Source organism: Psilocybe cubensis, chromosome 12 (assembly GCF_017499595.1).
Source record: "Psilocybe cubensis strain MGC-MH-2018 chromosome 12, whole genome shotgun sequence".
In the NCBI taxonomy this organism is placed as follows: domain Eukaryota; kingdom Fungi; phylum Basidiomycota; class Agaricomycetes; order Agaricales; family Agrocybaceae; genus Psilocybe; species Psilocybe cubensis.
This window is the reverse complement of record NC_063010.1, coordinates 1,903,900-1,915,986: the sequence shown is the minus strand read 5'-3', so window position 1 is coordinate 1,915,986 and position 12,087 is coordinate 1,903,900. Positions and strand designations below refer to the sequence as shown.

General features: G+C 48.4%; 2 protein-coding genes across 2 annotated transcripts; one reads left to right on the top strand and one right to left on the bottom strand.

The window, feature by feature from the left end:
* Positions 1–204: 204 nt before the first annotated feature.
* On the bottom strand, positions 205–1,476 carry JR316_0012561 (uncharacterized protein; the record flags this gene model as incomplete). The annotated part of the gene is made up of 5 exons (XM_047898186.1): positions 205–773; positions 827–1,039; positions 1,105–1,176; positions 1,236–1,382; positions 1,443–1,476. The coding sequence occupies 5 exons, from the start codon at positions 1,474–1,476 to the stop codon at positions 205–207; spliced, it is 1,035 nt and encodes a 344-aa protein (XP_047743075.1).
* A 6,018-nt stretch (positions 1,477–7,494) lies between these two features.
* On the top strand, positions 7,495–11,880 carry JR316_0012560 (DNA damage-responsive transcriptional repressor RPH1; the record flags this gene model as incomplete). The annotated part of the gene is made up of 8 exons (XM_047898185.1): positions 7,495–7,784; positions 7,848–8,566; positions 8,628–8,888; positions 8,947–9,208; positions 9,267–9,885; positions 9,985–10,422; positions 10,541–10,865; positions 10,925–11,880. 8 exons carry the CDS (start codon positions 7,495–7,497, stop codon positions 11,878–11,880), a joined length of 3,870 nt encoding a protein of 1,289 aa, XP_047743074.1.
* Positions 11,881–12,087: the final 207 nt, after the last annotated feature.

Genomic DNA, 12,087 nt, shown 5'->3' with positions numbered 1-12,087 from the left:
GTCCGAATGATATATGGTACAGCGAGCCTGTGTGTGGGGATAGATACTGTCCGTGCAGCCCGAGTAAAAAAGAATCCTATGCAAGAGTCCGGGGAGAGAAAGAAGAAAAAGTCCAACCCGAAGCCCAAGAGGGTGACGGTATATGCAAAAAAATCAAATAAAGAAAGTAAACCAAGAACCGAGACACAACGGCAGTGAATGGAATCAATTATTGACCCACCGAGTGCCTCCCTGAGCCACAGGACATTTGTGGTTCCCCAAGGTCTTTTTCGTGGAGAAGAAACGGCCACAGTCTTCACAAGAGAACTCGCAGACCTTGCCGTGTTTCGCGACTTCATGACGAAGGCGATCGTGCTGTCTCGAGAAACGCTCAGAGCAGCCGAGAGTGCAGGGGAACGAAGAGCGGGGCTTGGGCTTGTGTGCCTCCATGTGCACCTTTAGGGTGTACTGGCTGGTAAATCTTCTCTCACATCCAATGATGACACATGGGAAGCGACGGCGTTGGTTCTGCGCGTCGGTCTCTGCCTGCGACTGGGAGGGGGAGGGATCACGCGATTTTGAAGATGGCTTATGTTCATTGGCATCGATACTCGAGCAGGAAGGTGCCGGTGAGTGAGACATTGATGAGCGGGGAGAATGATCGACAGTGAGAGTCTGTGACCACGATGACGATGATGACGATGAAGGGAATTGCTGTGGAATGGCATTGGTGAAGTCAAAGTTGAACGAGGAGTTGTATTCGTGGTATTGGGGTTGTGGTGAAAGTGATAAACCTGGAGCAGATGATAAACAACGGAGAATGGGAATAAACGCGTCGAAAACCCACTTTCTGAGCGAGGAGAACATGATACCACAGAGACCGATGGTGAGAATGCATTTGGGAACGTGCTCGGCTCCGGTATGGAAGAAAATGAAGCATCGTAGCCGCTTGCGCCATCGTAAGGCCAGCTAAAAATATTGCTGTCCATCGAATCGTCTGGTTGAGAGTAATATGAGCCACCGTCAAATTGAGCGGCGTTGAAGGTTGGAGGACATTGGGCTGGAGGTAAATGAGGCATTAGAAATGACAAAAATTGTTGAATATGCATTGCGTTATAAACTAACCAGATTCAAAAATATCAGACTCGGGATGCATTTGGCCGGTGCTCATCCACTGTGAAAGAGGCGCATGGATATCTGGAGTAACAAACAAGCGTCACTTTGCTGTGCGGTGAACAGTGGAGATGACAACGCACCATCGTAGCCATCATAAGACGGGAACTCTTGCCCGGGGAATGGCCCATCAAAAGACGGAGTGTGGATCCTGACATAGGGGGCCTTTGCGATGCGCGAACTTGAAGCAGAATAATAATTCATGTCGTAGGGAGGATAGGACTTGTGTGCTGTGCACAAAGGGTATTAATACCGTTGAGGAGTGTCTTAATTTACAAAGGGAAGCTCACCGAGAGGTAGAGAGGGAGTTTGGACAACAGGCATGTGTTTTGGTAATGACGAAAAGATTTGCAAAGTGAGGACCACCTAGTGTCAGATCGAGTGGGCGCTTCGGGGTAATAGGTCGAGACAAGTCAAAAAGTTGCAGCCTCTTATCTACGGAGAGAGGACCCAGGGTCACGGAACAGGAAGGCAATATAAATGGATATAAATGGCGAAGGATTGATCGAGAGCGAGAGATGTGGGAAGGCACACTTTTAACACGCGAACAGCCTCCGACACGAGTTTGGGAGACAAATTGGAGACAAAGAGTAGAAACCAAGCAGAAACGTGGCTTGGACATGGCTTGTTCCAAATCACACACGGTACTTTGGCTTTCCAGGTGTTCAGAGACGATACTCGCCTCTTGCTAGTTTTCAAGAGCCAGACCAGTATGGCAGAGAGTGAGATTCAAAGGGAGATTGAAACATTACATAAGATACGGAGGAGAGAGAGAGACGGGATTGGCTCAGGGATGTTTATTTATTTACATATGTCCTAATTAGGACTGGTAACAAAGAAAATAAATTGAGACAGATCGATAACCATATACGGCATGATGAAGACTAAATATCACAGACTATCCGAGTCTGGCCAATGTCACGCAGGGTCTGTCCGTGTGCCTGGCTCGGACAGCCACTGCTCCGCGCTTTCAGGAGATCCATTCTTCGTTCCTGTTTCCATTCTCTCTAATGTCCCACCTCGCGTCCTCCCTCTTGGAATGCGACCAGCCATTTTCTAGTCTTGTTTTCTGAGTCCTCAGTTCTAGGTTTCGTTTCTTATCGATCTATAAGCTACCCTCACGGGGTCACAGATAGCCTCGATGTCTCCCACGTTGCGCGATATTGTCTGTGATTTTTACCCTCTGAATTGGCCTGTTTCTTTGTCTTTCAGCTCCGGGTTGTCTTGAAGCCTTTCAAGCGCGCTGGGGCGCATCAATATGTCAGATCTCATTGATTCCCATCTGGGTAAAGCACATGAGTTTCCCTGCTTGCAGGCATTCCGGAAAATCTTGCGCACTTCATCGTATTGCTCGATGTTACTTTGCTTAAATGTCAATGACACGCACAGCAATAATTACACTCGGAAAAGTTTTCTGGGCAAGTATGGTTACTTGTATATACCGTGTTCAAAATGTATACGCGTCCCAGTCTCTTCATAGGTATGTCTTTTGCACCTATTCGTGAGTGTTTTGATTCAAGCGCGCTGTGTCTGAAAGGAAAGTCGGTAGGCAAGTTACGAGTCCGGTGAATTTCTACATAGGATTTTCGATGTTTTAATCATCATCATCATGGGGTTTACCCTGCTTATCTACGCGGGACACATGTCGACATCGTTTCTGGAGACGCACCGCTCTGTCGCTTTGCACACTCTTCATACGAGTTATATCGTCCGTTTGGTCACCTGGCTTTAGGAGCATAGGCGCGTAATACAGTAATATGGAATTTATTCATTCGACTCAACTCGAGTCACAGCCTTAGGCTGCACTTTGATGAGCTCGATGTGGTCATTAGATGAGTTGCTGATATATTGCTTTTTTTTACTTTATCTTATTGCGCCCACCCACAGTTTGTTATCGATTTTGTGATTTATTGGGCGGGGATGTGAATTATCCTCGGAAAGGGCTCATCGATAGGGTATACAAAGTATATTTGATGGACAGGTCAAATCAAAAAGGCATTAATCAGTGATTGTGTGTATTCGACTACATGATTTTTACCAGAAACACGAACGTTCGCAGATCCGGGACCGCGATGGCCCCATGAAGGTTGCTGGTGAGGTACATTGCTCGACGCCGCGACGACAACGAAGACAACGACCAGACCATTTCCGGAGAATAGACAGTGGACCTACACGTCGTCATCGTTTTTCCCCCTCGTTGATCGGCGCTTTCGAATCAAATTTCCTGTTTGCGTTTGGGAGACCTACTTTTTAAACGACCGACGCGAAGTGATCTATTTTTGGATTTGAAAGCCTAACAACGGTGTGTATAAGCCGTTTCTTTTTTACTGATTGTACATTTTGTGAATATGCTGGCGAAAATGGAGTGTACATCGGATGCCAGTGAGCGGACAGTGGATTGGTGGACAGTGACATCGCGTATCGGATCTGAGGCTCCTGCGAAAACTCGGTCTCGGAAAAGAAGGATAGCATTATTTTCAACTTCGGATTTTGTATGAGGGATTTCCGTGGATGTTTTAAAGTTTGTGACTGTCATTTTCTGATTTGTTTGTTTGCTGGAGAAGGGTGGGTTGCTGGAACTTTATGGGTCAAAATTAATGTAGATCCTCAATGTATGTTTGATCTGGTTCTTTGACAATTGGGGTATGCAGATGCATAATTTGTTACATAATTTTCTTACCGCCATAGAAGCGGCCTTCAGTATTTCCTTGCCCATATGATAGTTATAGATATATGGAACAATGTATGTATGATATGGTTTTCATGATTTTTCTCTGAGTGACATGTAAAACCACTTTGGGCGTTGGCGTTACAGGCAAGCCGGCGTTCATGCTTTAGTATAGTTTTGCACAGAAATCCATCCCGATGATACGATATTTTACCGCAAACTGTCAGCGACCTCAAAACACCTCAAACGGAAATGCAGGGTGTGTAGCATTGACATCCTATAGATAGGATGTCGGTCAAATTTATCCTCCAGAGCATCAGACGCCTTGGTTATGTAATTCAGTTCTGACTCTAAAGTGATGCGAACTGATGATGCGATGTGATGCGATGTACAAATGTCTTCAATGTAATGTAAGTTACGGCGAGGAGGACGGTCATGGTGGCGTTCTGTGAGTGGGCAGTTACTGAGTTGTTTGTGAAATGCTTCAGATGAGAGCGGAATAGTGTCGGGATTATAATTTCTCAGGTGCACTTGCCACAACGCCATTGCCAGTTGTGTGAGTGCCGTGGACGGAGTATTCGTTCTGACAAGTTCTCAGGCTTGGCGGATGCGCGTTGCGCTCTCGGATTTCGGGTGGAATACCGGGGTGCAGAAGGCATATGCGCTACTTAGCATGAGAGACCCGTGAGTGTCGAGGGCCGATGTCACTCAGAGTAAGCGTAGGAGAGTACCTGGCTATTGTGCAGTGACACATTGGCATTCCGACGAGGCAGGAAAATCCCTCGGGCGGGTGTGCCGGCTCTGGTTTGCATGGGTCGTGGAAATGCAGATGTCGTGGAAACTGTTACGGTCGGCGAAATATCTGGACGATGTGTTTTGCAGTTGCTTCGATGTGATTGTGGCACACTAGCAGGGAAATCGCACGCCGTTCCCGAAGCATTCCGAACCGGGTGCTCTCGCCGTCTTTGGTTTATGAATAGGAATAGGAGGAGAATTGGAATAGCACGTTCGACGCTTCACGAATAACAAAGAGTCTGCCTATACTCACGGTGCGCGTATACTTAGACAGCTCTTGGTCGGTGATGAAGAGCATCAACTGCGAAAGTCTACCTCACCTTCTTTTTCGGTGGGTGCGGTCCGACTCGAATTCTTTAAGTTCTGGCTTTGTTTCCTTCAACATCGGAGGAGATGTGTGCTACGGTACGGTTGTGCGATGTGCGTAGCAGAGTGGCAGATGCGAGAAGGGAGTCGTTGGGTTGGCGGGCACACAGGCTAGACGGGCAGTGTAAACCATTGGTGACGGTAGCGCCAGATGGAGGACACACTCAACCGATGTTTGGTGTGTGGATGAGTAGACGGATGTGGGATCATGATCCGACAAAGAAGAGGCACAATACGTCCTTACGGCTCTTTCACCATGAGGAAAGAGAACCTGTTGGCACAGATAGTATCTTCACGGATCATTGGTTTTGACCCCACATCGGCATTCAAAGGATGGACTGAGCGACATTGTGAATGTTCTCTCAATTGATGTTTAGTGTATGGACGACTATACAGTTGCAGAATCATAGTCCGACATGAAGGGCCATAATATGTCCATATGGCTCTTTACAACGAGGAAAAGAGAGCCTGTTGGGACCTATGATGCATTCACTCCATTATGACCCCGCATCGGCGTTTAAAGTTTAAAAATCCACTGTGAAACCTGGAAGTATTCATTCGGTGGCCGTAATTCATAACCAAGATCAAGAGATGTCGAAGAGGCTCAGCCAAATATTTCTGCACGAAACGTTTTCACGCCATCATTGATCAATCTAAGGAGAGGCAAAGCTCCTAGAGATTCCAAAGAGAAGCACAGTAGAGAAGAGGATCTGTGCAGTAGCTACTTACCTCAGTGGAGAAGATGGGTTATCACGGTGATCATGATAGTGAAAATGGTGGTGGTGAGGAATCTGGATCGACAGAGATAAGGTATGGTGGTGGCCAGCCCCTGAGGTCTGTAGGCTAGCAGGCGTGATGTACCACGATTAGGTGCTTACAGTGTCGATGAATTGTGTCGGGTTGATGGTGTTGATTATTGTCGTACGGCTCCGATGTCGTTGGTTTGATAAGAGAACTCGTGAGCTGCTTGTGCTAGCCAAACTTAGCTTCAGCTCAGGTTCAGATTGGGACGCCGGCTAGCTGGCTCACAGAGGCCGGCCGAGCCGTCTGGAGAGATTTGAGCGGAGCCGTCCCGAGGAGGACTTCGATTGACAGCGTACCTGTCAGATTCATAGAAGAGATGGAGGAAGATGGAGGAGTTACATACCGAGGCACAAGTAACGTAGCAGTGAGACAGGCAGGTGCTATAGTGGTATGTCCGCATGTATGTCGAAACTTGAATCGAGAATTGATGTGTAGGCGTCGCGCCCTTGCTCGCCTCCCTGAAAATGCGTAATTTGAGCAGATGTGACACGGGCAATGAGCGAGATGGGGCATACAGACGTACAGTACACAGCACAGTATGTAGCTGGCATTAGCACTGGCAGCAGGCAAGTCATTTGTAAAGTTCAAGCGACTAATACGCCACGGAATTGAATGCCTTGACAGATCAACTATTAGGTGAAATCTGTTGCCTGGCGCGTGATGATGGATTCATTGCATTGTTTGTGACGTTGCATCGCATAATGCAAAAGTTGGCGTGAATTGAGTTGGGGGTTGAGTGGGTGTATGTAAGAATTAGAGTAACGCTGGAACGTGAAGCAGAAATCCCAGACGATTTGATCGTTGAAATGCTGAAAATGAAAGGGGTGGCGGCGATGTATGATACTTCCCAGATTACGAAATGAGATGACCCCTTTGGGAGCCAACAGTGCAAGGAAAGGGCAGATTTTCTTCGAAATGAAGTCTCTTTTGACGTCTTCAAGTCTTAAGAATGTGTGCATTTCATTCTGTGCGTTCAATATTGCTGAAGGCGAAGTTTAATTGACGTTGGTGGATCTGCATAAATACGTACCGATATTTTCGGGCGCAGCTCTGAATTGGTGTGAGGGATTCATTCAAAAGACCGTCAAAGCAACGTACATTAACCGGGAAATTTTTCTTTGCAAGGAAAACATGCGTGTGAGTAACTCTGGGTTTCCACGCCTTTGCACCATGGGAGGTATCGTTTTTCATCGATGGAATAGAGATCCTATATGGTGGGAACCAAGTTTAAAGACGAGCGCCTGTGCTGCCAGACGATCTGTCAAATGTCAGTAACATAGCACGGGCGATGTGTGAAATTTCTTGGTACCCAGGACCCAGGTCGATCCTTTCACACAAGTCAATAGTGGGCGTGTTAGAAAGATTTGTTGACAGGACTGTGGATGAAGGAGTTATCGGATAAGATGAGATGGACTCTGGAGAGGCCTGGGGCGCAGATCGCGTGACTTTGATCCGGGCGGTGCACGGCCTGGTCACACCTAGCCTCCCGTTGGAACTCCGCTAGGTCCTGCCGCCGTGAATCTGACTGGGCCCTCCAGATCCAACAGCGAGCACACAATCAGCCCTTCGTCGGCCACATCATCATCGACTACGAGCAGGGGTTTACTAGCAGCTCATTCGCACCACGAACTCTTTTCAAATTTCACCGCAGCTGTGCCAACGCCGGCTTCAAGTTGTCGCGCAGCCGTAGGGCGTCGGCAATAATTCAAATGGATTCATTTTCTCGAGGGTCGACTCTGACGCCCTGTAGGTCGCCTACGCCATCCATACCGGTGCAACCAGACCACTTCTATGGATCTGAGAACATTCAGTTACCTCCTTCTCCGGATTCCGATGGGAAGACTTGGCTCGACCCTGCTGATGACCCCATGGCCAATCGTGGCATCCCCGTCTTCAAACCTACCATGGAGGAGTTTCAGGACTTCGAAGGGTACATGAACAGAGTTGAATGCTGGGGTATGAGGAGCGGGATTGTGAAAGTGATACCTCCAAAGGAATGGTGAGTCAGTGTTTGCATCTTCGTCAAACCTCTTCCTTAATCTGTGCCTGTGACACAATCCAGGTCCGACTCATTACCATCAATCAAAGAGCAGCTGAAGAATGTCAAGATCAAGACGCCTATTGAGCAACATATGCTCGGTAGCGGTGGTCTCTTTCGTCAAGAGAACATGGAAAAGCGCAAGCTCATGAGCGTCCGCGAATGGGTAGAACTTTGTACAAAGGACGAGTTTAGGGCACCTGGAATACAGGAAGTTGGCATTACCTCACGCAGTGCTTATGTGCCTACAACCAGGCCTAAACTGCAGCGAAAAGCAAAGCAGGAGGAACCGCAAGTAAAGGTTGAACCATCCGGCCCGGGTGTGTCTAAGGTGGTGGTCATTAAGGAAGAGCCAATGGACGACTATCACTCCCTGTCCGACGGGCATTCGGCTGCGCAGGCCGTTGCTACGCCTCCTAATAGCGAAGGCTCTCCCCCTGCAGCTGGCCCCAGTAACACAGCGAAAGGGAAGAAGAAGACAAAAAAGAAACCAGTGAAACAAGAGGCTCCCAGGGTGAGGCCGAAGCGAATAGGCCAGACACGAGAGGCGCGTGAGGCTGGATTGGCAGAACGTGCTGCGCGCGATCTAGCGTTCTTGGACGTGTTTGACCCGGAGAGGGAGTGGTTGCCACCTGGCACCCAGGCATCTGACTATACTTCCGAATTCTGCCAGAAACTGGAACGTCAGTATTGGAGGAACTGTGGACTGGGAAAACCTGCGTGGTATGGCGCAGATACCATGGGTACGTCTACGCTGAAGTCTTGGCAATTGACCTCGATATCCTTATGATGATGTCTTTTTAGGTTCCCTGTTCACTGATGCCACGACGGCGTGGAATGTAGCTCATTTACCATCTGCTCTGTCTCGCCTACTTCCGAGTTCAAGTCAGGGTCTACCAGGAGTTAATACTCCTTACCTATACTTTGGAATGTGGAGAGCCACATTTGCATGGCATGTTGAAGATATGGATCTTTTCAGCATTAACTACATCCACTTCGGTGCTCCAAAGTTCTGGTATGCTATTCCTCAGGGAAGAGCATCGGGACTGGAACAGACGATGCGAGGTGAGACAACCATCATTGTTCTCTTGTTTTTGGGGTTACTGAGCAAATTCTGTATTAGGTTATTTCCCAAAAGATGTTTCGCAATGTCATCAGTTCCTTCGACATAAATCGTTCCTTGCATCACCAAACATCCTTGCCAACTCGTCCTGCAGGCCTAACCATCTAGTACAGCAGGCGGGTGAATTTGTAATAACATTTCCGAGAGGTTATCACGCTGGGTTCAATCTTGGACTCAATTGCGCGGAGAGTGTCAATTTCGCTTTGGAGAGTTGGCTTGAAATTGGAAGGCATGCTAAAGCTTGCGAATGTATCAGTGATAGGTGAGCTTTTACTATTTCTAGCATATATTTTGGATGCTAACAACAGAATTGCCAAAAGTGTGCGGATAGATGTTGATCAACTATTACGGGAACGAGAAGAAGAACGGGAAGCCGCTGCTCTTGCCGCTGTCGCATCCAAACCTTCTTCTCCGGCCAAAAATAAGAAATCCCATAAAAAAGCGGTCGTCAAAAAAGAAAATGAGGAGGTGGTACTGCCCCCAGTGCTTCCAAAGGCCTCTGCTGCGCGGAAGCGAAAATCTGATGCAAAACTCGACGTTCAAACAATACCCACACTCAAAAAGGTAAAACTTACGCATTCGCCATCGAAGGCCATTGGTATGACCTCAGGAACCGCGCCAACGACGACGACGATTTCCATACCTCCATCGAAACAAACCCCGACCAAGCTTTCAATAACACTTAAACTGGGCCCCAGGATAGAGCCGTATCCTTGTTGTTTATGCGTGTCAATGAGCAAGGACGGCCTGCTCAAGGTCATGGAGCCTCCTACGCGGAAGGATGCAGTGGATGCTGCTGGTAATCCGAAAGTCTGGATGGCACATGAGTTCTGTGCTAGTATTGTTCCGGAGACGTGGGTCGATGAGGTTGATCAGGATGGTGTTAAGCAGAAAGTTGTCTTTGGTGTTGATGGTATCGTTAAGGATCGGTGGAATCTTGTGCGTGTCTTTTTCCTATTCTATTCCAATATTTGGAATATGTATGTTGTGACTTCGGGCGATGATGCTGACCTATGATTTTTGCCTTTTTGTTTACAGAAATGCACCGTGTGTACAAAGTCTAGGCCGAAGAGCCACGGCGCCCCTGTTCAGTGCACCAAAGGCAAATGTTCGAAGGCGTTCCACGTCAGTTGTGCAAAGGACGGAGGATCAGGATCGGATCAGGGAATTGTATTCACCATCCTTGGGCAGGTTGAGAAGGAGGTCATCTTTTCAGATGGTCCTTTGTCTCACCAGCATCAAACTCTGCTTCAAGCAGCGCCAATACAAAATACTTCAAATACTACCGCACCGGCGGTTAATCCCCCGATAATCGATCAAATGCAGGTAGATAATCCTGCTCCCACACCAATATCGGCTGAGGGCGTTGGTGCGGTGGGAGCTGTTGAGAAAGCAGCGCCCAGTGACAATGATCCTTGTGTGTTCAAGACTGTCAAAAAATTGGAGGTGCAGATTCTTTGCACGCAGCATAATCCTGTGCGTTATTTTGCACCTTATTCATTCTGTTGATTACTGACGTTAATTACCCCTTTTCTTCGTTTTCCTTTCGTTTGCTGCTTTATGTTGCTTTACTTTGTTCTTTCCTGTTCTCAAGGCTGTGGCTGCTCAAAAGCGAGCGAACAAGAATGAGAAAATCCGGAACGATTTGCTGGCGCTGCCAAGCATGTCCAGGATCAAGATTCGTGTCAGTGCTGGGGTCTTTGAGGTGTCTCTGATCAGAGTCATCGAGGAGACAAGTACAGTCGAGGTGTTGTGGGACCGGGGCCAGAAGAAGGAGTTCAAATGGGGCAGTGTTGTATTTGGATTCACGGATGGCCCCGTTCTTCAGAAACCATCGGATATCGCACCCCCTGAACCGGAGCGCGGCGTACAGCACAACCAGCAGCTCCAGCAGCCGGTGTATAGTACACAATTGTTGAGTATGTTTCTTGCCTTTTTGTGTAATTGGCATACTTGGATATTGATCTTTTTCACGCAGATGTTCCGCCGGGCGCTATGCCTGTCACTACATTCCCGTCTGTGTTAGCGGCCACGGCTAGTCAACAGTCATATGCTTCCGCGGGGGCGTACCCTGCGAGCATGTCTGCGACTTCAACTTCAGAGGCGAGCAAGGCGGTTACCAGTGGCGCGGCTACCCCTGTGACCACATCATACCAGCCACATGCGGGCCCGTATGATTATTGGGCTTATGTCTCAGCAGCCCAGGCTCAGTACCCGTATGGATATCCTGGATATTATGCGAACCCTGCTACTTCAGCTACGACAGGTCCGACCTCAGCAGCGAATGCTGGTGCAAGTGGATCACGGCAGCCGCAGCCGCAGCAGGTGCATTATAACCCCTATTCATATGCTCATGCGTATAATGCTGCACAATATCGGGCAGCAGTTACGGCTGGGACGACGGCTGGGACGAGTACAAGCGCTGGAACTGCAGAAGTAGCGAAAACGACCCCGGCAGCGACTACAGCGACTACCCAGTTGAATTGGCAGCAACCTTATCAGGGCCCAGCCCTTGCTCCTCAAGCTCAGAGTGCTGAGCCAGCTTCGACGGCTGGGGCCTCACCATACTATCGTGATCGTTCACAGAAGGCGGCAGTGGATAGCGCTGCCAGCGGTTCGAAGGCGAGTTCTACGCCTGAATTGGCTACGCCGGCACAACCTCCAGAGGCCGTGCAGGCATCCTCTTCCAATTTGTCCTCTTTAACGTCGTTGTCATCCGAATCAGCAACTCCGAGTTCTTCAAATCCACAAAACAGCGATACACCGACCTCAATGATCAGTACCGTCCAGCAGCTGATTGCGATGGCCGATCTGAAGATCGAGCCGGAGCAATTGATGGAGATTCTGCGTAGTAATCCTCAGTGGCAAAACATCATTATGGCTGCCGCTGCTAATGCTGGTGTCCAACCCAGCAATCCTCCTTCGACAAGCTGAATGCTTCGAAGCTTTTAGATTGCCCCTCTTTTATTTTCTCCCTTCCCAATCCATGCACGATTGTTATGCTATTAATCCATTACTGTACTATCACGCTATATCACGTAGTACATACATCCTTTGCCTCTTATCCCCATCGCAACCCACTTTTCATCGATGTCTTTTCCGTTCTAGCTCTTACACGACTTACACTCGCATTGGTAATTT